The 25,639-nt window shown below is 47.8% G+C and overlaps 1 protein-coding gene across 3 annotated transcripts in view; it reads right to left on the reverse strand.

The window, feature by feature from the left end:
* SLC18A2 (solute carrier family 18 member A2) overlaps nt 1–25,639 on the reverse strand; it is a 105,174-nt gene that overhangs the window by 60,595 nt on the left and 18,940 nt on the right. The window contains exons 1-2 of one of the 3 annotated variants that reach the window (XM_068255270.1): nt 13,938–13,972; nt 2,134–2,264 (exon numbers count right to left, since the gene is read on the reverse strand). In XM_068255270.1, the coding sequence (XP_068111371.1) occupies nt 2,134–2,254 (121 nt within the window). In that variant the 5' untranslated portion in view covers nt 2,255–2,264; nt 13,938–13,972. Of the gene's footprint in view, nt 1–2,133; nt 2,265–10,991; nt 11,016–13,937; nt 13,973–25,639 lie in introns of those variants that run through there. The other 2 variants (XM_068255272.1, XM_068255271.1) reach the window with 2 other exon arrangements.

The following is a 25,639-nucleotide window of genomic DNA, read 5'->3' on the forward strand; positions in this document are numbered from 1 at the left end:
GCGGCGGTTCAGGTAGGACTAATATATTATAGTGGATTTTGTAATATAAATGATTTTTTAGAGTCTCTTAACTAGGCAGAGTTACCTGGCTTCTGTGCTGGCTGGTCTGGCTTTCTGCTGGCCGGGCTGGCCTGCTGCCAGTCCACACATATAATTCCCTGACCTTCTAGTGGACCCCCTCTCATGCTCCTGCGGACCTCCCATTGAGGCACCACAACTCCCAGCATGCCCCCATAGAACAACCACAGCTCCCTACATGCCCCCCATAAAGGCATCACAGCACCTAGCATGCATCACAGCACCCGATATGCCCACATAGAGGCACCATAGCACCCACCATACCCCTTATTGCTGTGGTGCCATGCTGGGTGCTACGGTGCCTCTATGGGCACGCTAGGTGCTGTAATGCCATGCTGGGAGCTGTGTGGTGCCTCTGTGGGGCATGCTGGGTACTGTGTGGTGCCATGCTGGATGCTGTGGTGCCTCTACTCTTCCTGGGGGACATCTGGGGCACCCCAGATTAGATCCGGGGCACATGCCACTGATCTTTGGGGCTAGCAACGCCCCTGTTAGTTAACATGGTTTTATTATCATACCCTGGGCGCCTCTTTCTCCCCGTTTGTGTTACCAACCCTCCTTCGGGAGGGGTATTCTATTTGGCCAGGTGGCCTAACTAACGCCACCTTTGCAACTATCTAGAACTTTTTGTACTAAGAAAATGACCGCATCCAGCCTGGCTGGTCACCCAAGTGGAGTCGGGTTTGTGCATCTCCACCTGCCTACAATGGTTGGTTGTTCATCTGCAACCTTCCTTTGTGAGTGCATTTCATTGACTCTACAACACTTTCTTATTGTCGTGACTTACCGCGCCTGCACCATCGGGGGTCCCGGGCCAATATGCAATTACATTTTTCTCCTAGGCCATATTTTCAAACCTTCTCAATATAATGCCTTTTAACCACTTGAGGACCCACGCTTTACCCCCCCCTTAAGGACCAGCGCTGTATTCTGTGATCTGTGCTGGGTGGGCTCTGCAGCCCCCAGCATAGATCAGGTAGCAGGCAGAGCGACCAGATCGCCCCCCTTTTTCCCCCCCTATGGGGATGATGTGTAGGGGGGTCTGATCGCTCCTGCCTGCCTGAGGTTAGCGGGGGGGGGACCTCAAATCCCCCCTCCGCGGCGACATTCCCCCCCTCCCTCTCCTACCTCCCTTCCCTGGAGATCAGAGGCTGCACAGGAACGGATCTGTCCTGTGCAGCCTCTAACAGGCTCCTGCCTGTCATGTGACAGCGATCCCCGGCCGCTGATTGGCCGGGGATCGCTGATCTGGTACAACGCTGCTACTGTTAGCAGCGTTGTACAAATGTAAACAAAGCGGACTATTTCCGATCGGCGGCTCGCAGGCTATTCACGGAGCCCCCCGCCGTGAATTGACAGGAAGCAGCCGCTCGCGCGAGCGGCTGCTTCCTGATTAATTAGCCTGCAGCCGGCGACGCAGAACTGCGTCGCTGGTCCTGCAGCTGCCACTTTGCCGACGCGCGTTATGAGTGCGCGGTCGGCAAGTGGTTAAACTACCAATAAGCGAGAAAATACTCAAAATAATTTTCATAGTACTTTTTCACTTACTTTTTTGGTACTTTTTCAATTGCAAAGTGCTGAAAAGTTATTTTAAAAAGAAGTTGAAACATTATCACCTAGGAGAAAACTCAGGAGAAAAATGTAACTGCATATGGGCCCTGGTGTCTGTGTTTTTTTTTTTTTTTAATCCAAAGTGTTACACCCCCCTTTATTTACCCTTCCTATGCAATCCAGGTGTAGGGATTAGATAAAGAGTCAATAGCTCATAGACTGTGGCTCTGAACTGTCAGTCTGTGTAAAATGCTGTGTCATTCATCTGAGACAATAAAACAGAACCGGTTCAGAATGGGGGGGGGGGGGGCATTTGTGGATGCTGCATGCGAATACAATCACATAACCACAAATTCACAAAACTTTCAGCAATCCTCACTGGCGTCTGATATTACCCACGTCTAATGGATCACTTATGACGTTCCCACTGGCTAAGATGTCTGCAGATATTGTAATAACCCATACAGAGTACCTGTGATGAGTGGGATGACGAGCAGTACATACCTACTACAGTCAGCAGCATGTTGTCTAGCAGCAGAGCAATGAACACAATGAGGAGGATTAGCTTCCGCGACTGTCGCCTTTCCCGCAGCCATCGCAGGAGGCTGAACTCTGTGACGGACATGGCAGAGCACCTAAGAATAAGGAGAGATTAATTAGCATTATTCACTAGCTGCTGAAGGCTTACTAAGTTCTGGTCTGCTGACATCAAAGCAACAATAGATGATTCAGGCAATACCTGTAATGTCTAATGGTGGCCATACATGTTACAATAAAAACATTCGATTATCCCGTTTATTCGATCTAAATAATCGAATCAAATGAAAGTTGAAAATATATTTTTTTTCGATCAAGAAATTCGAACGATTATCCCGTTTTTTCGAGAAAAATCAGATCGGACATGGTGGAAAAATCTGTATATTCGGTCTAACGGAATAATCAAACTAAATTATCTAATCGACAAACAATGAAAAATTGTACCATGTATGGCCACCCTAACTCCTGTATAGTTTACTTGTAAGTTTAAAAGTGACATTATACTCAAATTTCGTTTATAGTCTAAAGCTTCGTACACATGCTTGCCTAAACCTGGCTGATAACGACGGCCTCAGCTGATAATCAGGGGCGTGTACAGAGGTGCCCGATCCCCGACCCGAGATGTGCAAGCATACGCCCGGCGGATCAACTCGCCCCCAGCGCCGGACGATTCCTCATTCCTTTATGCACACCGCTCCCCTGCCTGCTGCAGACACTTGCAGCTCTGTCGCCCCTCCGCATAGCAACAGTACGTGCCATCAGCTACACAGCTGACTTGCGTGTGTGCAGCCCGGCCCAGCGGCTTCGCCCAAGGGGATCAGGTCCCAACGGGCACTGCAGAAATCAGCCTTCATACGAGCCTGTGCCACAGTGCGGCGACTGGGCCATATGCATAGTGCCGCCCCCTCCCAGCTAGTGACGTTCTTCCTGCTGGGCATGCACACCATGTCACACTGCACTCCAGTCGTGCACACTGCCTGCCTTGCCCATTGGCTTGCATTACTGCGTAATCAGTGCGGTAGGTAGGGATCATGCGGTAACACGCTGCAGCCTTTGAGTCAGGATTGCGGCAACTTTGATACCTCCGGCTCACTGTCGCATCGCATGAGGACAGGGTTGGGGAATCTTTCAAATTTCACATCCGTTTTGCTTTAACCACTTAATGACATGCTGACTTATAAAAACGTCCTGCTAGAGCCTCTTAATGGCTCCAGGACGTTTTTATAAGTCAGACAGTGCTGCTGCCGCTATGCGCGTGCACGTGCGCGCTCCTGCGGGTGCACGTGCATTCACGTGAACGTGCACGTGAAAATAGTGAAAGAAAAAAAAACACCAAAGAAAAAATACACCTTTATTTCCAAATGACATATTGTCACCATACTTTGTACTAGGGACATAATAAAAATCTTGTGATAACCACGACAAATAGGCAGATAAAATGTGTGTGTTTTATGTACAGTAGCAGTGTTTATATTAAAACCATAGGGGATGGAGAAATAGTGTATTTTTTAATTTTTTCCTCCATATCTCCCTTTAAAATGCATAGAAATTAAAGTAATTACTGAAAACAAATATCAACTCCAAAAAGCCCAATTGGTGGTGAAAAAAACAAGATATAGATCATTTCATTGTGGTTAGTAGTGATTAAGCTATTGGCAAATGAAAGGCATGAGCACGGAAAGGTGAAAATCGCTCTTGTCCGGTAAAAACCGCCATGGGGTGAAGTGGTTAATTTGACTGTACAATGTCACATTTGCATGAAATACTCAAAATCAGGCAAAAGCAACTGTGATTGGATGAGCTCCTTGTTAAAGCCACACAGAAAAAGTTTGGGGGTGAGATTCTGTTAGTTATAGCGAAGGGTTTTCTATCCAATAAGCCTCATCCTCTCCTCACACCAGCCACAATTTGTTTCCAAAGTAAAGTGCAGTTTGTTTTTGTTGTATTTATTTATTGTATTTATAAAGCGCCAACATATTACACAGCGCTGTACATTAGTTAAGGTTACAGACAATATTTAGGGGTGATATACAACAATAAGACAATACAGGAAGATAAGAAAAAACAGATCACGCAAGTTAATGCTTGGGGCTCTTTCACATCTACAACGAGTGCAGGAGCCATTCTCCTGCACGCATTGTATAACCTGCGGCGTGTCATCGGGATATTGCGGTGCAACGCAATCAGCGGCAGTAGCTATTCACCTGATGGGAAAACACCGGCTCTCGACGATTAAAGGGACTCCGAGCAGTGCAATAACTATGGAAAGATGCATACCATTTTTGAGCTCTCTTTCTCCTCTTTCCATTGATATATAAACCGCCACCCTACGCCTTTTAGTTTTCGCGATCGAAATCGCGGCCACCATCTTGGATTCCTTATTCAGCATTGTATTACACAGGACGACACTTTCCCCAGTGTCGGCAGCTCCATTCAGCACAATGCAATAAAATACAAGGAACCCAGGGGGATATAATTACAAACATCATGCTGGTAGGTGTGAGGATATAATCAATTAGTTGTGGGTATGCTTAAAGGCATACCCACAGGCACTGCTCGGAGTCCCTTTAAAAGCTCCTGGGTGCGTTGAACCCCAACGTACCAAAACGCAGCGTGAGGTGTGAAAGGTAAAATGAAAGTCTATGGACTTTCATTTTACCTTGGTTAATGCAAAGTTTTGCGTCAAAACGCAGGGCACGGGCTCTAGTGTGAAAGAGCCTTCAGTCAGCCAGTGGATGGGAGCGAGGAGATTAGGCAAGTTGAGCTCACTCCGATCCATAGGATGGGTGTACGGTAATGGAGGTGCGTGAACAGGTAGGAGACATAAGGAGGAGGGCCCTGTCCGAAGGCTTACAATCTAGAGGGAGAGAAGAGGACACAATAGGTAGGGGACCAGAGTTCAGCTGCGGGTGTCAGAGCACTTGTGACGCGTCGTAGGCCAGAGTAAAAAGGTGAGTTTTGAGGGCCTTCTTGAAGATGTTGAAAGGGGGAAACGCTAATGGGGGGAGGTAGGAAGTTCCATAGTGTTGAAGCAGCTCTTGAGAAGTCCTGGAGGCATGCATAGGATTTGGTGATGCGGTGGGGACAGTTTGTAGGTCAGACACCGTATCTTGAATCTGATTCTGGAGTGGCTAGGAAGCCAGTGGAGGGATTCACAAAAGGGAGTCGCCGTGGTGTACTGTATGCAGTTTTACTTTAAACAATGCTTTGTAGTAAATGTTTTTTCTACTAATGTCATCTGTGTTTCCATTAATCCTTAAAGTGGACCTGAATTCAGAACTTCCTCTCTGCTCTAAAAGATAAGCAACAGCATAATAACCTTTTAAAGAAAACATTTTCTTTCTTACAGCTGATACGTATCCTGCAATGTCTACTTCCTGCTTTCATGAAAGCAGACAATGTTAACACCCTGTGCTTTCAAGGGCCCTTTTCCACTAGCAATCGCTTGCGTTTCGGCAATCGCAAACGCCTCTAGTGGAAAAGGGCCCTTAGTGTGTCCTTCTTAATTTTACTACGCCAGCAATGACACCCTTCTCATGGACTAACTCCGACTTGTTTTGCCGGGTCTCTGTAAAACGCATTTTTTACCCTGATTGCATGTATAACCTTGTGCTGTGTTGTATAATCGTTTGCAACAAGGGGTGACAGACAGAGAGGTAGCAATGTATGTATCCCTATATTTCGGCCAGCGCTGCGTAATATGTTGGCGCTTTATAAATACAAATAATAATTGTGAGCTTAGTGCTGGGGTCCTGGTAGGCGTGCCTAGTGCTGGGGTCCTGGTAGGCCGGCTGGGGTTCTGGTGGGTGTGCTTAGTACTAGAGTTTTGGTAGACATGCTTAGTGCTGGGGTTCTAGTAGGCGTGCTTAGTGCGGGGGTCCTTGTAGTCATGCTAAGTGCTGGGGTCTTGGTAGGCGTGCTTAGTGCTGGGGTTCTGGTAGGCGTGCTTAGTGCTGGGGTTCTGGTAGGCGTGCTTAGTGCTGGGGTTTCGGTAGGCGTGCTTAGTGCTGGGGTTCCGGTGGGTGTGCTTAGTGCTGGGGTTCCGGTGGGTGTGCTTAGTGCTGGGGTTCCGGTGGGTGTGCTTAGTGCTGGGGTTCCGGTGGGTGTGCTTAGTGCTGGGGTTCCGGTGGGTGTGCTTAGTGCTGGGGTTCCGGTGGGTGTGCTTAGTGCTGGGGTTCCAGTGGGTGTATTTCGTGTTGGCGTTCCGGTGGGTGTGCTTAGTGCTGGGGTTCCGGTGGGTGTGCTTAGTGCTGGGGTTCCGGTGGGTGTGCTTAGTGCTGGGGTTCCGGTGGGTGTGCTTAGTGCTGGGGTTCCAGTGGGTGTATTTCGTGTTGGCGTTCCGGTGGGTGTGCTTTGTGCTGGGGTTCCGGTGGGTGTATTTCGTGTTGGCGTTCCGGTGGGTGTGCTTTGTGCTGGGGTTCCGGTGGGTGTGCTTAGTGCTGGGGTTCCGGTGGGTGTGCTTAGTGCTGGGGTTCCGGTGGGTGTGCTTAGTGCTGGGGTTCCAGTGGGTGTATTTCGTGTTGGCGTTCCGGTGGGTGTGCTTAGTGCTGGGGTTCCAGTGGGTGTATTTCGTGTTGGCGTTCCGGTGGGTGTGCTTAGTGCTGGGGTTCCAGTGGGTGTATTTCGTGTTGGCGTTCCGGTGGGTGTGCTTTGTGCTGGGGTTCCGGTGGGTGTGCTTAGTGCTGGGGTTCCGGTGGGTGTGCTTAGTGCTGGGGTTCCGGTGGGTGTGCTTAGTGCTGGGGTTCCAGTGGGTGTATTTCGTGTTGGGGTTCCGGTGGGTGTGCTTAGTGCTGGGGTTCCAGTGGGTGTATTTCGTGTTGGGGTTCCGGTGGGTGTGCTTTGTGCTGGGGTTCCGGTGGGTGTGCTTAGTGCTGGGGTTCCGGTGGGTGTGCTTAGTGCTGGGGTTCTGGTAGGCGTGCTTAGTGCTGGGGTTTCGGTGGGCGTGCTTAGTGCTGTGGTTCCGGTGGGCGTGCTTAGTGCTGGGGTTCCGGTGAGCGTGCTTAGTGCTGGGGTTCCGGTGGGTGTGCTTAGTGCTGGGGTTCCGGTGGGTGTGCTTAGTGCTGGGGTTCCGGTGGGTGTGCTTAGTGCTGGGGTTCCGGTGGGTGTGCTTTGTGCTGGGGTTCCGGTGGGTGTGCTTAGTGCTGGGGTTCCAGTGGGTGTATTTCGTGTTGGGGTTCCGGTGGGTGTGCTTAGTGCTGGGGTTCCAGTGGGTGTATTTCGTGTTGGGGTTCCGGTGGGTGTGCTTTGTGCTGGGGTTCCGGTGGGTGTGCTTAGTGCTGGGGTTCCGGTGGGTGTGCTTAGTGCTGGGGTTCCGGTGGGCCTCTTTCACATTGCGACGTTAAAGTCGCACGTTAGAAAATGTTTCAACATAGACTAACACACAGCAATACAACGTCTGTGCGACATTCACAGTGCACACGTTGCGTTTGTGTGTAACATGTAGCGTTATTAGAAAGTCCTGCATGTTGTGCGTTTATACAAGTTATTAGCTGCGCTGGACTGTTTGCACATGCTCAGTAATGACCTGGAAACATATTTTTCATTGCCTGTATGCTCTACTGTATGCGACCATAACGGGGCATTAAGTTGTGTTGCGGATTTTTAAGGGCGTTGCGTTGTAATTTGCGTTGCGACCTTAACGTTGCATCAAAACGCAACGTCCTACTATGAAAGAGACCTAAGGATTTCAGTAAGAAAGGTTAGTGTTAAAGGGATACTGTAGGGGGGTCGGGGGAAAATGAGTTGAACTTACCCGGGGCTTCTAATGGTCCCCCGCAGACATCCTGTGCCTGCGCAGCCACTCACCGATGCTCCGGCCCCGCCTCCGGGTCACTTCTGGAATTTCAGACTTTAAAGTCTGAAAACCACTGCACCTGCGTTGCCGTATCCTCGCTTCCCCTGATGTCACCAGGAGCGTACTGCGCAAGCACAGACCATACTGGGCCTGTGCAGTACACCCCTGGTGACATTAGCCGCAACGAGGATACGGCAACGCAGTCGCAGTGGTTTTCTGACTTTAAAGTCTGAAATTCCAGAAGTGACCCGGAGGCGGGGCCAGAGCATCGATGAGTGGCTGCGCAGGCACAGGATGTCTGCGGGGGACCATTAGAAGCCCCGGGGAAGTTCAACTCATTTACCCCCCCTACAGTATCCCTTTAAAATGTAACTGTCGGGCATAAAATCAAAAATCAATTCTTTATTTTTATCTGGTAAACAAGTAATAAGGATGCTAATCAGCCAATCCAAAAGTTAAAATCTCTATTACTTTTCTTGTTTATAAATGATCATTCCCCAGTTTACCTGACTCTTATTTGGTACGTTGCCGCACAAAGGAAGTTGCAGGGCATGCTGGGTTGTCTTTTTTTGCTTCTTTATTTCCCCTCAGACTTATCTAATGTACAGAGGCAAAAAAGGACAACCCAGCATGCCCTGCAACTTCCTTTTTGCGGCAACGTACCAAATAAAAGTCAGGTAAACTGGGGAATGATCATTTATAAACAAGAAAAGTAATAGAGATTTTAACTTTTGGATTGCCTGATTACCATCCCTATTACTTGTTTAGCAGATAAAAATAAAGAATTGATTTTTGATTTTATGCCCGACAGTTACACTTTAAGGTTCTGGAGCGTGATGTTACAGTTTAAGTTTGGTTGGGTAACGGTGCCCATACATTCCTCGATTATACTGTTTTGATCGACTGTTTGATTTGATCCTTTAATCACATTGTTCCTTTCTGATTGATGGAAATTGGCCAAAATCTGAATGATTCAACAAATTTACTCAATCGAGCAGGGTGGAAAATATTGGTCAATTGTAAAAGGAATCGGCTAACCTTTTTGGTTTCAGGGCGTGGCGGTACAACATCGTTCAGATTGGTTGGTGAAGGAGATGCACCAGGATCTCGCTTGCAGTGTGGGAGCCATTAATCAATTAACTTTACATCGACCGCACTGTTTTTGATCACCCAATAAAGTCGATTGATCTATCTATGAACAATCCAATAACGTATGGGCACCTTAAGGGTTAGGTCACAGTTCCCCAGCCCTGTCCTAAAGTACCACCAACAGTACGTGTTTTGCAGAAAACCACAAACCTTCACAGCTGAGGTTATTGGTGTCTCAGCAGAGCTGATTATCTACCTGTGTGGATTTCCACAAAACATGCACTGTTGGTGGGCCTTGAGGACAGGGTTGGGGAACACTGAGGTAGGTGGTTGGGATTAGTGTTATAGTTATGGTGGAAGAGAATTTAGGGCTGATTCAGATTGCTTTTCTGTTTATCTTTTCTTATTTGACTTAACTCCTCCAACTCATCCACCGGGATATTTACTATACCCCGAGCCTGTACAACAGCCCAGTAAATGCCATAGTGCCAACTACTACTTTTTCTTTTTTGACTACAAATGGAATAGGGACTGCTGCAGTGCTGCACGTGGAAATAGGGGTAGTGATGCATGGAAGAGGGGCGGAACTTGCAAGGAACAGCAGAGGAAAGATGGCTTAGGAGAGCAAAATACAAAATCTGACTCAAAACGAATGCGCCAGTAAGAAAAAAAGTGCAGAACCGTGATCAGCTTGAATCTCTCAAAGCAGTCATTTTGCAGCAAAATTGGCAATCATAATACGAAATTGTAAACAAAATTTCAAACCAGTGCGAAATTATGCACGTAATCGTAATTAGAATGCATCATTTTTGCATTGACTCGTAATTGACCTGCGAAATGGTCGCCTATGAGAAAATGCCCAATGAGTTCAATACATTAAGTGAAAACAAATTTTCATACGCAACACATGTCTATAAAGATTCTCCTTTATGTCAAAAATATGTTCAAAACACTGTAGTGAATTCAGAATCATAATCGTGTTTAGTTGCCGAGTACAATGGTTGTTGTACCCGGAATTGTTTGTGGTACACATGGCGTTGGCAAACGAGAAAACAAAAGAACAATAGGCAATAGTGCATTCCTTGATTGTAATTCTGCGTAAACTAAGACCATTACACGAAATCAAGATTACATGCAAAATCATAATTACAGTCGATCAGAATAGCAAAAATGATGCCAAAGTTTACGAAAGTAAAGTTATCCAATATGGTCGACCCTAGTGCAGAATTGTAACGTTGGCTGTTTGAATTTTTGCCTTTTTGTTGCCTTTTTAAACCTGACCAGAATATTCATTCATACGTAGAAAAAAAAAAGTGAAAGCAAATTTAAAATGTCCACAAACCGTTTAATTTTTCCCTAGATCAACTAGTAATCTTAATTTAGGAGGATTGGGTGGAAATGCAAAAAAATGTGTACGTTCTGTATGTGCACCTTGAGGCAAAACCGTGGTTGTATGATTTCGTCTTCTTTTTAAAAAAAATCTAATACTGAAGTATTACAGGAATATTAAATAGTCTGTTTGTATAAAGTAACATCTAATGAATCCCGAGGGAGGAAGGAGGGGAGGGAAATATCCTCCGAGTCTCTACATGTGGATGGTGTCCCTGCATGAAATATAATTCATCTTCCTGGCTGCAAGAAGAGACGCGTTTTGTCACATATACATCCTTCGAGAGATGGAAGAGAGCAAAGTCTAAAACTTTGGCCAAGATGAAATGTTTGTTTTGTTTTTTTCATCCCTAAAGGAAACAGGAGCCAAGAATTACGATCTGTTTTATCAGCCAACCCGAAAATCTATGAGCAGTGAAGATAAGCAAATCAGACAATTCAATTATGTTGTCTTCACCGGGCAACATTCATCCCTTTTCTCTTCAGCTGAGAGAAGGAAGATGTACGCGGAATATGATCAGCTGGAGAATGACAAGCCATGAATTGAGGTTACGTAGAATATAGGGCAGCCCAGTTTGGAGACTTCCTGAGGAGGATGCTGCAGGCTCCATCCGGAGATTGTCATCACATTCTGGAGGAGGCAGGAGGAGAAGAGTCGGGCACAGAGATGGGTTCACGGGAAGCAGGAAGTAGAACAAGTGACATTGAGGTACAAGGATCAGAATTTGGGACAGGTAGATCAGTCTAAATAGGAGAATTAACTCTTAGTTAAAGCAATTAGAGGCTTGGGCAAACTAATCATGGTAGAAAAGGGGGAAGTAAAGGCAAAAGCTTGAAAACAAGGGTAAGGGAAGCTGGATCACAGGCAAGGCGATTATAAATTGGGGCAGAAGCCAATGAACTAGCGCAGTGTTACCAGGACAGTTTGATATGAAGCTAGGGCAAAAGCAGTGGGACAGGACTGGGTGATAAGAAGCTTTGGGCAGAAGCAGTGGGACAGGAGGACAAGGTAATAAGAAGCTAGAGCAGAAACAGTGGTACCAGGACAGGGTAATAAGAAGATAAGGCACAGGCTGTGGAACCAGGACAGGGTGGTAAAGAGCTGTAGCAGAAGCAGTGGAACAAGGACTGGGTGGTAAGAAGCTGAGACAGGAGCAGTAGAACCAGGACAGGGTGGTAAGAAGCTGGGGCAGAAGCAGTGAAACCTGAACAGGGTTATAAGTGGGGCAGAAGCAGTGGTACCAGGGCAGGGTGATTAGCTGGGGCAGAAGCTGTGATACCAAAACATGGTGATAAGAGCCTGGGGCAGAAGCTGTGGAACTAGCACAGGGAGATGAGAAGCTTTGGCAGGGTCGGTGGAACCAGGGCAAGGTGATAAGCTGGGGCAGAAGCAGTGGAACCAAGACAGGGTGATAAGAAGCTCGGGCAGGGTCCTTGGAACCAGGGCAGGGTAATGAGAAGCTGGAGCAGGGTCCTTGGAACAAGGGCAGGGTGATGAGAAGCTGGGGCAGGGTCGGTGGAACAAGGGCCGGGTGATGAGAAGCTTGGTCAGGGTCGCTTGAACCAGGGAAGGGTGATAAGAAGCTGGGGCAGAAGCAGTGGAACCAGGACAGGGTGATAAGCTGGGGCAGGAGCAGTGGAACCAGGACAGGGTGATAAGCTGGGGCAGAAGCAGTGGAACCAGGACAGGGTGATAAGCTGGGGCAGAAGCAGTGGAACCAGGACAGGGTGATAAGCTGGGGCAGAAGCAGTGGAACCAGGACAGGGTGATAAGCTGGGGCAGAAGCAGTGGAACCAGGACAGGGTGATAAGCTGGGGCAGAAGCAGTGGAACCAGGACAGGGTGATAAGCTGGGGCAGAAGCAGAGGAACCAGGACAGGGTGATAAGCTGGGGCAGAAGCAGTGGAACCAGGACAGGGTGATAAGCTGGGGCAGGATCAGTGGAACCAGGACAGGTTAATGAGAAGCTGGGGTAGAATCAGTGGAACCAGGACGGGAATAAGAAACTGGGGCAGAAGCAGTGGGACCAAGCAAGGGTGGTGAGAAGCTGGAGCAAATGCTGTGGAGCCTGGAAAAGGTAATGAGAATTTTGGTTAGAAGCAGTGGGACTGGGGCAGAAGCAATGGAACCAGAAGAGGGATCAGGACACAGTGATGAGCAGCTGGTGTAGAAGCAGTGGGAATGGAGCAGAAGCAGTGGAAGTTCTGGTCTGGTCCTTTGATGGAAAAAATCTAGGAGATGAGGTACAAGGGGCTCTGTATGTTGTGGAAGCAGTCTGGGGGGTTCAAGTAAAGTTCATTTGGGTCTGGTCCTGTCATAGAAGCAATTTGGGGATCAGTTGCAGCGAGTTGAGTGGTCCTTTGATGGAAGGAGCATGGAGTACCAGGTGAAGGATATTTCAGCCTGGTCCTTTGAAGGCATCTGGATGATCAGGTACAAGGAATTCAGGTTTGGTCCTGTGACAGAAAAAAATCTAGGGGACCAAGTACAGGAGGTCTGTATTTTCTGTAGAGATGGAAGGAGTCTGTGGATCAGATGACGTTAATTTGGATCTGGTTCAGTAATAGAAGCAATCTGGGGATCAGGTCCAGGAAGTTCAGGTCTGGTCCTGTGATGGAAGCAGCGTGGAGGATCAGGTGCAGGAAGTTCTGGTCTGGTCCTTTGATAGAAGCAGTCAGATCAGCTGCAGGGAGGTCTGGTTCTGTGATAGAAGCAGTCTGGAGATCTGGTGCAGGGAGTTCTGGTGTGGTCCCGTGATAGACCTGGTCAGGAGATCAGGTGCAGGGAGTTCTGGTCTGGTTCTATGATATAAGCAGTCTGAGAATCAGGTGCAGGGAGTGCTGGTCTAGTCCTGTGATAGAAGCAGTCTAGGGATCAAGTGCAAGGAGTGCTGGTCTGGTCCTGTGATACAAGCAGTCTGGGGATCAGTTGCAGGAAGTTCTGGTCTGGTCCTTTTGATAGAAGCTGTCAGGAGATCAGCTGCAGCGACTTCTGGTCTGGTTCTGTGATAGAAGCAGTCAGGAGATCTGGTGCAGGGAATTCTGGTCTGGTCCTGTGATAGAAGCAGTCTGGAGATCTGGTGCAGGGAGTTCTGGTCTGGTCCAATGATGAAGAAGTATCAGGTGCAGGATATGTTTGTTTGGTCCTATGAATAAAGGTGTCTGGAGGATCGAGTACAAGGAGTTCAGATCTATTCCCATGACCAGAGAAATCTAAAGGGCCAGGTATAGGTAGTCTATATCTTCTCTAGAGATGGATGGAGTCTGGAGAATGAGATGAAGTTTATTTGGATCTGCTTGAGTGATGGAAGAAGTCTAGGTGAAGAGATGCAGGGATTGCGAATTTGCTTCTTTTCCTGGAATAGTCTAGGGGACCAGATGCAGGGAACATGGATCTGATCCTGTGATGGAGAATTAAGAGGGTCAGGGGCCGAGAGCTGGGATCAGGTCTTGTGGTAAGTGGAGTCTTGAGGGGTCCACAGAGAAGGCAGAACTCTTACCTGGTCTTGCTGGCAGTTGGGTTCCCTCCTCTCCAGCTGTTGGCTGCAGATGGGAGGTGAGTGCAGCAGAGGGTTCCGAGCTGAGACTCTGGAGAGGGGAGGGAGGGCACCTCTCAGAGCCCCCCTCACCCAGCTCCTTCCTGACGTCACTCCTGCACTTCAATCACTTAACCCCTCGCAGACTAGCACAGCCAGACACACTGTGTGCTGTACGGAACTGGCTGATGTTCAGTGACACTTTGCTGCTAAAGTGGTGTGCCTGATTATTGCTGTATTGTATGTGGAGCACCACTGCCACTACATGACACCAGAAATGAGCTTTATCATGTATTTGTCTTTCTTTTAAATAACAGGACCAATAAGAGGTGCAATTCTTCCAAATCACTGATGTTTGACACATGGAATTTGGGGGGGTTAAAGGATGGGTAACAAAATTTGTAGGTAGGAAATTTAGAAATTTGAACTCTGGGTGCAAAACGCATATAATGCCACACAATTTTTCGACTGTTCCCTGTAGTTTTGAATTCTTTTTACAGATGTCAATACCTGTGCAATATAGTGTGTGTGCGTGTGTGTGTGCGCATTATTTTTTTTTTTTAAACATGGTCACGCTCATCCTGTGACTTGAAGTAGAGACCTGCAGCGGGTCGGGTACCCGCGGGTAACCCGAAATGCGGGTCGGGTTCGGGCACCTGAATTGATTTGAGCTGCGGGTCGGGTGCGGGTTGCGGGTGCGGGTCGCGGGTAGTGAAAGCAAGCTAAAAACCTTCTTTAGCTTTGGTTTGTGTATAAAAATAGGTTTTATTAACTTTACAGCTCCCCAATTTTACTTTAAATGTGCACTTTAGAAGAAAATGTAAAAAAGCGGGCCTGCGGGTCGGGTAGCGGTTCTGCGGGTCGGGTTGTGGGTATCAAATTCACCAGAAAGCGGGTCGAGTGCGGGTAGTGGGTCGGGTGCGGGTAGCGGGTCGCGGGTGCGGGTCGAGTGCGGGTAGTGGGTCGGGTGCGGGTAGCGGGTCGCGGGTGCGGGTCGAGTATGGGTCGCGGGTCGGGTGCGGGTAGCGGGTCGCGGGTGCGGGTCGAGTGCGGGTCGCGGGTCAAGTGCGGGTAGCGGGTCACGGGTGCGGGTCAAGTGCGGGTAGCGGGTCACGGGTGGGCAAGTGCGGGTAGCGGGTCGCGGGTGCGGGTCGAGTGCGGGTATGAAAAAGTGGACCCGCGCAGGCCTCTAACTTGAAGCTCAAATGTAAAATGTATGGCCGGGGGGTACTGGATGCGGGTTCTGGGCAGCGGCACTGAGGAGGAGGTAGGACAGTCAACATGTAAAGGAGAAAATGTGGTATTATTGATTTCTAAAGTGTCAACATATTCCATGGCGCTGTACAAAGTAAATAATAAACATGGGGTACATAATAATACATAAAAATTGTATACACCAATATACAAAATCCAGAATTAGTAATTACAGTGACAAACGTAATAGGATGAATAAATTGTAAAATTAATTCCAAGACACAAAAGGGGGAGAGAGCCCTGAGCTTACAATCTAAAGGAATAGGGGGGAAACAAGAGGTGGGATCTAAAGGAATGGGGGGGGGGGGGGACAATAATGAATATGAATGGGTATGTCTTTTAAATGTTTCCCTTGTTGCTTTCTGTTTTGTTTGGTTGTTTATTCTTTTTTTCCTCTTTGTATATAATTATTAATAAAGAATAGGTTACCTCTTCATTTTTAATTAAACCATGGGCATGATTCACAAAACTTTTTCACCTTTTTTTCCTCTGTTTTCACCTGATCTACAGTACAGACCAAAAGTTTGGACACACCTTCTCATTTAAAGAGTTTTCTTTATTTTCATGACTATGAACATTGTAGATTCACACTGAAGGCATCCAAGCTATTAACACATGTGGAAGTATAGTACATAACCAAAAAAAGTGTGAAACAGCTGAAAATGTCATATTCTAGGTTCTTCAAAGTAGCCACCTTTTGCTTTGATTACTGCTTTGCACACTCTTGGCATTCTCTTGATGAGCTTCAAGAGGTAGTCACCTGTCAGGTATAATAAGTGGGATTTCTTGCCTTATAAATGGGGTTGGGACCATCAGTTGTGGAGAAGTCAGGTGGATACACAGCTGACAGTCCTACTGAACAGCCTGTTAGAATTTGTATTATGGAAAGAAAAAAGCAGCAAAGTAAAGAAAAATGAGTGGCCATCATTACTTTAAGAAATGAAGGTCGGTCAATCTGAAAAATTGGGGTAACTTTGAAAGTGTCCCCAAGGGCAGTCTCAAAAAACCATGAAACCCTACAAAGAAACTGGCTCACATGTGGAATGCCGCAGGAAAGGAAGACCAAGGGCCTGATTCACAAAGCGGTGCAAACTTTTTCACAGACTTTTTCGCGCGCAAAGTGCCGCGATTCGTGCGATCGCGGACTTTTGTGCGCGCAATTTGCCGCAAATTGCGCGCGCAAAAGTCCGCGATCGCGTGAATCGCGGCACTTTGCGCGTGCAAAAGTCCGCGAAAAAGTTTGCACCGCTTTGTGAATCAGGCCCCAAGAGTCCCCTCTGCTGCGGAGGATAAGTTCATCCGAGTCACCAGCCTCAGAAATCGCACTTTAACAGCAGCTCAGATTAGAGACCAGGTCAATGCCACACAGAGTTCTAGCAGCAGACACATCTCTAGAACAACTGTTAAGAGGAGACTGTGTGAATCAGGCCTTCATGGTAGAATATCTGCTAGGAAACCACTGCTAAGGACAGGCAACAAGCAGAAGAGACTTGTTTGGGCTAAAGAACACAAGGAATGGACATTAGACCAGCGTTTTAGATCTGTGCTTTGGTCTGATGAGTCCAAATTTGAGATCTTTGGTTCCAACCACCGTGTCTTTTTGCGAAGCAGAAAAGTTGAACGGATGGACTCTACATGCCTGGTTCCCACCATGAAGCATGGAGAAGGAGGTGTAATGGTGTGGGGGTGCTTTGCTGGTGACACGGTTGGGGATTTATTCAAAATTGAAGGCATACTGAACCAGCATGGCTACCACAGCATCTTGCAGCGGCATGCTATTTCATCCGGTTTGCATTTAGTTGGACCATCATTTATTTTTCAACAGGACAATGACCCCAAACACACATCCAGGCTGTGTAAGGGCTTTTTGACCAGGAAGGAGAGTGATGGGATGCTGCGCCAGATGACCTAGCTTCCACAGTCACCAGACCTGAACCCAATCGAGATGGTTTCGGGTGAGCTGGACCGCAGAATGAAGGTAAAAGTGCCAACAAGTGCTAAGCATCTCTGGGAACTCCTTCAAGACTGTTGAAAAACCATTTCAGGTGACTACCTCTTGAAGCTCATCAAAAGAATGTCAAGAATGTGCAAAGCCGTAATCAAAGCAAAAGGTGGCTACTTTGAAGAACCTAGAATATGACATACCCGTATATACTCGCAAGCAAGCCGACCCGCATATAAGCCGACCCCCCAACTTTACCTGAAAAACCAGGAAAAAATTATTGACCCTCATATAAGCTGGGGGTAGGAAATGCTGTCAGTGTGATTTTCCCCCCAGTGTGTCCCGGTATAGCTAGTATAGTGCCCAGTATGGGTAGGTAGTGCCTCAGTATAGCTAGTTAAGTGCCCAGTATAGCTACTAGAGTATAGTGCCCAGTATGGGTAGGTAGTGCCCCAGTATAGCTAGTAAAGTGCCCATTATGGGTAGGTAGTGCCCCAGTATAGCTAGTATAGTGCCCAGTATGGCTAGTATAGTGCCCAGTATAATGCCTAGTATAGTGCCCAGTATAGCTAGTATAGTGCTCAGTATAGCTAGTATAGTGCCCAGTATGAGTAGGTAGTGCACCCCCCCCTTCCCCCCACGGCCGCCGCTGCTATTACCTTACCTCTATTCCCCTGTCCTGCTCGTAGTAACTAATTCACAGCAGCGCGGCCCGTAGAGAGAGCGGCTTCCTGTAGCGGTGATGTGTATCGCCGTTACTATGGGAACCGCTCTCTCTACGGCTTCCTCCCTCATCACACAGCAGCCGCCGTGGGCCGCGTTGCTGTGAATTAGTTACTACGAGGAGCAGGACAGGGGAATAGAGGAAGTGGCGCCGAGCTAAGGTAATAGCAGTGGCAGCCGTGGGGGGGAGCGGCGGGGGGGGGGGGGGATTTCTATCTCGGACCACATGACTCGCAAGCAAGCCGACCCCACCAACTTTTGACTCACTTTTTGGGGGTAAAAAATTCTGCTTGCCTGCGAGTATATACGGTATTTTCAGTTGTTTCACACTTTTTGGTTATGTACTATACTTCCACATGTGTTAATTCATAGCTTGGATGCCTTCAGTGTGAATCTACAATGTTCATAGTCATGAAAATAAAGAAAACTCCTTTGAATGAGAAGGTGTGCCACATGCTCTGCTAGTAATAAAATATGGAATATGGGTATTTTTTTCCCCGGGAAGGGCCAAAGAATGAATTGTATGTGGTATATAATTGTGGGCAGGGCCGGGCCGAGGCATAGGCTGGAGAGGCTCCAGCCTCAGGGCGCAGTGTATGAGGGGCGCACAATTCATTCAGCTGTCATTCCTAATTGTGTTGGAAGCAGAAAGAAATAAGCTAAGGAGATACATGGAAGTGACTACAAGCCAGATAACTAGAGATTAGGGTGTTGGGGGCCCTGGGGCACCTCTTAGTCTAATAGCAATCAGTGTATGACGGCTGGGGTGGGAGGGATGGAGGGCCGCACTTTGGTGTCTTAGCCTTGGGTGCTGGAGGACCTTGTCCCGCCTCTGATTGTGGGACGTGTCGTGAAAACTAGGAAAGGTGAAAAATAAAAAAAAACTGGTATTTTCTGCAGTTACGTCTAATTTTTCCCCATAAAATAAAATTATTTTGGGGAACAATATTACCCAAAGAAAGCCTAGATTGTACTGAAAAAAAACACCAGGATGTATATCACTACAATGGTATAAGTAATTAAAAAGTTACTGCTGTATCAAAGCAACACAGCTAAAGTATTAAAAATGTCAGGAACCTTAAGGGGTAAGAACTGTGGAATGGGTACTGGGTAATCAGCATAGCAGGAAACTAGCAAGGCCGGAGAGGTTTTAAGCCTGTATGGATAGGTGCACAGCTACACAATGGCTACTGGAAACTGTCTACTTACTGATAGGGGACACCGGTATCTTGAGCAACATGCTCTGCACATCATGTTGCAGGGGATGGGAACAGTGACACATCAGGGAACTAGCTGGCAAGAGCAGGATCACTAGTGCACAATCCTTACGCTCCTCTGCCAGGAAGAAAACCTGCCTCACCATTCATTCTTCTCCACATTCTTTGTGCTAAAAATGTAGGCTTATACGCGGGTATATAAGGTAATAGTTACTTTATGTACTCAGCAGGTCATGAGGGTATATTACTGTTATTTTTGCAAATAATATATTGTCGCCTTACATTGTACTAGGGATATAATTTAAACGATGTAATAACCAGGAAATATGGGCAAATAAAAGTGTGGGTTTTATTTAAAGTAGCATTGTTTATTTTACAAATATATTGGATGGAATTGGAGGAATAGTGTATTTATTCATGCTTTCCCTTTATAATGCATAGAAAATGAAGTAATTACTGAATACAAATATCACCCCCAAAAAGCCTAATTTGTGGCAAAAAAACCTAAGATATAGATCATTTTGGTGTGATAAGTAGTGATGAAGTTATTGGCAAATGAAAGGAAGGAACGCTGAATTGTGAAAATTGCTCTGGTCCATAAGGGGAAAAAACCCTTAGTGGTGAAGTGGTTAAAGTAAGCCTGAGATTGTGTAAAAGGAAAAAATTATACATACCTGAGGCTTCCTCCAGCCCCGTCCAGACTGATCGCTTCCACGCCGTCCTCCTGCACCACCTGGATCCTCCGCAATTTGCCTGGAAAAATCCTTTAGTCCACGCCAGTCAACACTGGCGTTCCGCCTGCCCTTGCTCAGTAATATGCATGCGCAGTATGCCACGGACCGGAGGACTTTCCCAGCCAAATTAAGGAGGATCCAGGCGGCGCAGAAGGACTGTGAGTGAGCGATCAGGCTGGAGGAAGCCCCAGGTATATATATATTTTGTTATTTAACACCATCTCAGGTTTAATTTAAAGCACTTCAATAGTGAATAAAAATTGGAAATGGGTGCTTATCTCAGAAGTAGGAAGCCTGTGGATAGTCCAGAGGCTTACCGTCCCTTCATAAATACCACCAATCCAGCGCTGGGTAATCTATTCTTCAGTGTGTAAGCATGGCTGTGGACAAGCGTGTCTGTACTGGGCATGGGCAACCAAGGTCCACGCTTGCCCAGTATAATGAAGGTGTTCGTGCACCGTGACCTCCATGTAAGAGCACCCTTGTTCTACTGGGCATGCTCAGACCGTAATTACTTTAATGTGAAGTTCTAGTAACCTGCGCTAGTGTTGATCCGCTTTCCTTGTTCCCAGCTCTGTGCCGTCCCGCTCGCCGATGCAATTCTGCTTCTCATGGAAATCTAATTGGCCCCAGACGGCCTGGGAATAGGTTTTAATGCATAATATTATTAGCCGCTTCATAAATAATCAGTGTGCCGCTGCCTAATGAGATCATTAAATAATGTATGGCTTTCTGTTCACATATCCTATCAGCATTTTATTTTTTCTCCTTCCGACAAAAAACAATTGTACATGTGATGGAAATGTCTCATGTACGTTATGTGGATAAATCAGTTGGAAGATGACCTGTGTCTGTTGCATCCAACCAAAGTGGAAGCCTGTAGTGTATACTTTACATTTTCCAAGGGCAAAATAACAGCAAACGCAATGGACAATCCCAACAGGTATTTTTTTTTTTAAACTAGCAAATGCATTGGCTTTATAAGCAGACAGAGGCGCCAAAAGGATAAACTATTCTAAAACGTTTAAAATGAGGAGGCAGAGGTGGACTTGCTTACTCCAAGCAGACACACATGAGTGTTGTATATATGCAAAACAAAAATGTTTTTATATACTCCAGAAAGTGCAAGTGCAACGCGTTTCGCGGGCATCTCCCGTTTCATCAGGCAATAGAAATGGAGCATAAAACTCAAATAGGTCTGGTGTAAAGCTCAGCACCTCTGTCACAGAGGCGCTGAGCTTTGCGTCAGACCTATTTGAGTTTTATGCTTTGTTTCTCTTGCCTGATGAAGCGGGAGATGCCCACGAAATGAGTTTTTAGAATATTTTACCCTTTTGGCGCCTCTGTCTGCTTATACAGTTCCTGAGTCCACCCTTGGTGGTGGAGCGGTGTTGCCCCTTATTTCCTATCTACAGAGAGCGACTTCTTAATCCTGAGTGGGGATAGGTCTAATCTCACCTGCTGATATAGTGGTTACCTGAAGCGTAAGCCATGTTTGTGAGTATAAATAGAGACTTACTTGCCATATCCACATACCAGTACATACTACACTATATTGGGCTCTCTGTGTCTCTATTATGTGTTCGAAATGCATTGGCGTTCTTCTGATGAATAGCAGGCATCCGCTCAGGAGGGTTCGCGACCAAGCGATGGATTCTGGAGTGGTACTGCCTATCCACACACTACAGATACAGCACCGCTCCAATTGACCCTATTGCAGTGTACTCCTCTTTTATTCGACTAGTTAATCCCACAACAAGACGGGGTGTTTCCATAATTTACAAAAGAAGTAGGAATTCAAGGACAATTCCATCTTCAGCCAGTTTTATGGAAAATCATAGCTAATTAGCCATTAAACTGGAAAGATACTTTTTAATAGCCTTAAAGTATACCTGACCTGATGCAGATACCAAAAGCTAGCACACAGGTATGTTCATGCAGGGTCCATATACCTCTGTGCACTGTCTTTTCCCCCAACCCACCCCTGGTACAATTTTCTATAAGATTTTCTGTTAGACTTATGCTGGGTTTACACTATACAATTTTCTGTTATGCTGGGCATACACGGGTCGATGCGCCCTTATCAATCGAGCCACTGATGGCTCGATTGATAATTGCCGACAGGTCCGATGACCCGCAGGATCGATTCCCCGCTCGATCCCCGTGGGCAGACAATAGCGGGGAATCAAGAGTAAGATAAGGAGCGCCCGCGGGGACGAGCGGGAATCGATCCGGATGGCGGCAAGGACGCGGCAGGAGTCGATCCGGCGGCTAATCGAGCCGCCAGATCGACTCGTGTATTCCCAGCATTAGATTTACCTGCCAGATAAAGTTCAACATGTTGGAAATGTATCTATCTTCCGATCTATCTGCTAAGCAATTAGGCATTGTTCTACTCAGCAGGAGATAAGCAGAAGACAATGCACCAGAGATAATGGCCAGTCTCTACAGAAAATAATCTAATTATGCATTCTAACAGAAAATCTAATGCTGAGAATACAGGAGTCGATCGCTCCCGCCGTGTCTCTCCTGCCGTCCGGATCGATCCCCGCTCGTCCCCGCGGGCGCTTCCTTATCTTCCGCTCGATTCCCCGCTATTGTCCGCCCGCGGGGATCGAGCGGGGAATCGATCCGGCGGGTCATCGGACCTGTCGGAAATTATCAACCGAGCCATCAGCGGCTCGATTGATAAGCAAGAATCCTACCATGTATGTCCAGCATAATGCTGGGCATACACGGCAACTTGGGCAGGCTTATCAATCGAACCTGATGGCTCGATTGATAATATCAGACAGGTCCGATGACCTGCCGGATAGATTCCCCGCTCGATCCTCACCGGCTGACTATAGCGGGGAATGGAGTGGCTGATAAGGAGCGCCGGCGAGGACGAGTGGGGACGCAGCGGGGGTCAATAGCCGCCGGATCGACCCGTGTATGCCCAGCATAAAGGTAGCCATACACTGTTCGATTTGCCAACAGATAGATCCCTCTCTGATCGAATCTGATCAGAGAGGGATCGTATGGCTGCCTTTACTGCAAACAGATTGTGAATCGATTTCAGCCTGAAACAGATTCACCATCTGCTGAGCTGCCACTGTCACCTGTCACCCCCCCCCCCCCGCATACATTACCTGAAGCCTGGTCCCGGGCATCTTCTTCGCATTACGGCATCCGCGTATAACTTTCTGTCACTCCAGTGACAGCGGAAGTTCAAATAGAGCGCCCTCTATTTGTACTTCCGCTGTTACTGCAGTGACACAGGAAGTTATACATGGATGCCAGATGTCGTGATGCGGAGAAGATGCCAGCCGGGAGGTGATGCGGAGAACAGAGCAGGGTCAAGGTTCTCCAGCACCCAAGGCTGAGACACCAAAGTGCGCCCCTCCATCCCTCCCACCCCAGCCGTCACACACTGATTGCTATTAGACTAAGAGGGCCAGAGGGCCCACAACCTCCCCAACACCTTAATCTCTAGTTATCTGGCTTGCAGTCACTGCTATGTATCCCCTTTTCTTATTTCTTTCCGCTTCATACACAATTAGGAATGACAGCTGAATGAATTCTGCGCCCCCTCCTACACTGCGCCCTGAGGCTGGAGCCTCTCCAGCCTATGCCTCAGCCCAGCCCTGGCGGAGAAGATGCCTGGAGCCAGCTTCAGGTAATGTATACCTGCGTCGATCGTACGACGCTAGCAGTGCGCTCCCTACCCTGGGGCAATCGACGGTAATTTCCCGCACGGAGCGATCGACGGGACCGATCTATTTCGGGATGAAATCGATCGAAATTTTGCGTTTAGCGTGAACGATTTGACAGCAGATTCGATCCCAGTGATCGAATCTGCTGTCGATCGCCGGGTAATCGGCCTAGTGTATGGCCAGCTTAACAGTACCTGCCAGTTAGATAATTTCCAACATGAAATTATCTAACCATCTATCTGCCTAGCATTTAAGCATTGTTCTACGCAGCAGGAGATAACCAGAAGACAATGCACCAGAGATAGTGACCAGTCTCTACCAGTACTTTACAGAAAATAATCTAATTACAGAAAATCTAACAGAAAATTGTATGGTGTGTACTAGGCATTATCGATTGATAATTTCCGACATGTCCGATCACGCGGGGGATCGATTCGACGAGCGGGAATCGATCCGCGCAGACGAGCGGTGACGTGCCGGCATCGAGCCACTGGCTCGATTCTGGCGCATAAACGTGTCGTGTATGCCCAGCATTAGACAGGTGGCGGCAGAGCTGGTAAAAGGTCCTACAGCACCCAAGGCTGAGACACCAAAGTGCGCCCCTCCATCCCTCCCATCCCAGCCGTCACATAATGATTGCTAATTATTAGGGTAAGAGGCGCTCCAGGCCCCACCCCCCCAACACCTTAACCTCCCTGGTGGTACGCAGTTTCAGAGGCTGCGTCCGCCAGGAGGATTTATTGTAGCAAAATGTGTTTTATATTTGTTAGCTAGCACCTAGCTAGCTATGTTCCCCAAGCCCCGCCGCACCATTTAGCCATCCCCGATTGCCCCCGGCAATACATACCCCTCCGCAATCCCGCAAAAGCCGCAGCTTCCCATTAAGCTTCGCTCGTCGCTATAACGGCGATTGTCATGATGTCATCCGCAGTCCCGATCGCTGCCATAGCGAGGTCTGGAGCTGATTGGGGAGGCTGTGCCATCGTGGGATCCCTGGGGGGTATGTATTACGGCGGTGATGGGGGGGAGAGCAGAGGCACTTGGGGGGCATATTTAGCTAGCGAAGTGCTAGCTTAAGCATTTAAAACAAATTTTATTTAAAAAAAATCCTCAGGGGGCCATGCGATCCTCTCCGGCGGCTAGGCCGAACGTAGGTCGGACTTACCGCCAGAGAGATTAATCTCTAGTTATTTCAGTTAGTGTATCCCCTTTTCTTATTTCTCTCTGCTTCAAACACAATAGGGGTATGATAGCTGAGTGAGTTGTGCTTCCCTCATACACTGCGCCCTGAGGCTGGAGCCTCCCTTGCCTCTGCCTCGGCCCGGCACTGGGTGGAGGCACACTTGCCCCAGTTTTTTGTCCTATCGCCATCCCATTTCCTCCTCTTATCTTCCTTGGCGGTAACCTTGAGCCAGGCTCGGGGATAACAAAGATGCTGGGGTGGTAATCCTGAGCCTGGCCCATGGTGACCGCCGAGAGGTATAAAGAAGCAGCCCAGCTGCGTTTGTAACTCACCTCCCCGGAGAACCGGACACTAGCAGCCTGTCTTCTTCTGGTCCTCGGGGGGCTCTCCATCCCTCGGGTGAGATAGCGGTTTGTCACATGATGATGATCTCACCATAGGAGTAGAGCGCCAGAGGACAGGAGGAAGAATTGCAGCACTGTAAGGCCTTACTTGTTTCAGGGAGAAACTGCATGTATTACAGCAGCATTGCTCTATAACTAGAATCAGGTGCTAAACTGGTGTACCTATAAAATAGCAGCTAGGAGACTTTAGCGCAAGATGCAGCCGATATACGGCTTACCCTGCAGCTGCACAAGTCTCAGTGGCGGTAATTCACCCTTCAGGTCCACGTGGATGGTGGGGAATGATGTAATTCGGCTGCCAGCTATTGCTGACGACTGAATTACAGTGTTTTAAAAGTAACCTCCGTCTTCTGACGACAACGCAGTTACTGACTGTGCGCCGCTATAGCTGTAATTCCTATTACGGCCTATGGTGGCGCCGGCTGCACTCAAATCTCCTGCGCTGTTATTACAGCGCTCGCTAAATTCGCCTGCCTGCCTGCAGGCTAAATCTGTCAGGCTTTAAAGGACAACT

Source organism: Hyperolius riggenbachi, chromosome 10, assembly GCF_040937935.1.
Source record: "Hyperolius riggenbachi isolate aHypRig1 chromosome 10, aHypRig1.pri, whole genome shotgun sequence".
Classification (NCBI taxonomy): domain Eukaryota; kingdom Metazoa; phylum Chordata; class Amphibia; order Anura; family Hyperoliidae; genus Hyperolius; species Hyperolius riggenbachi.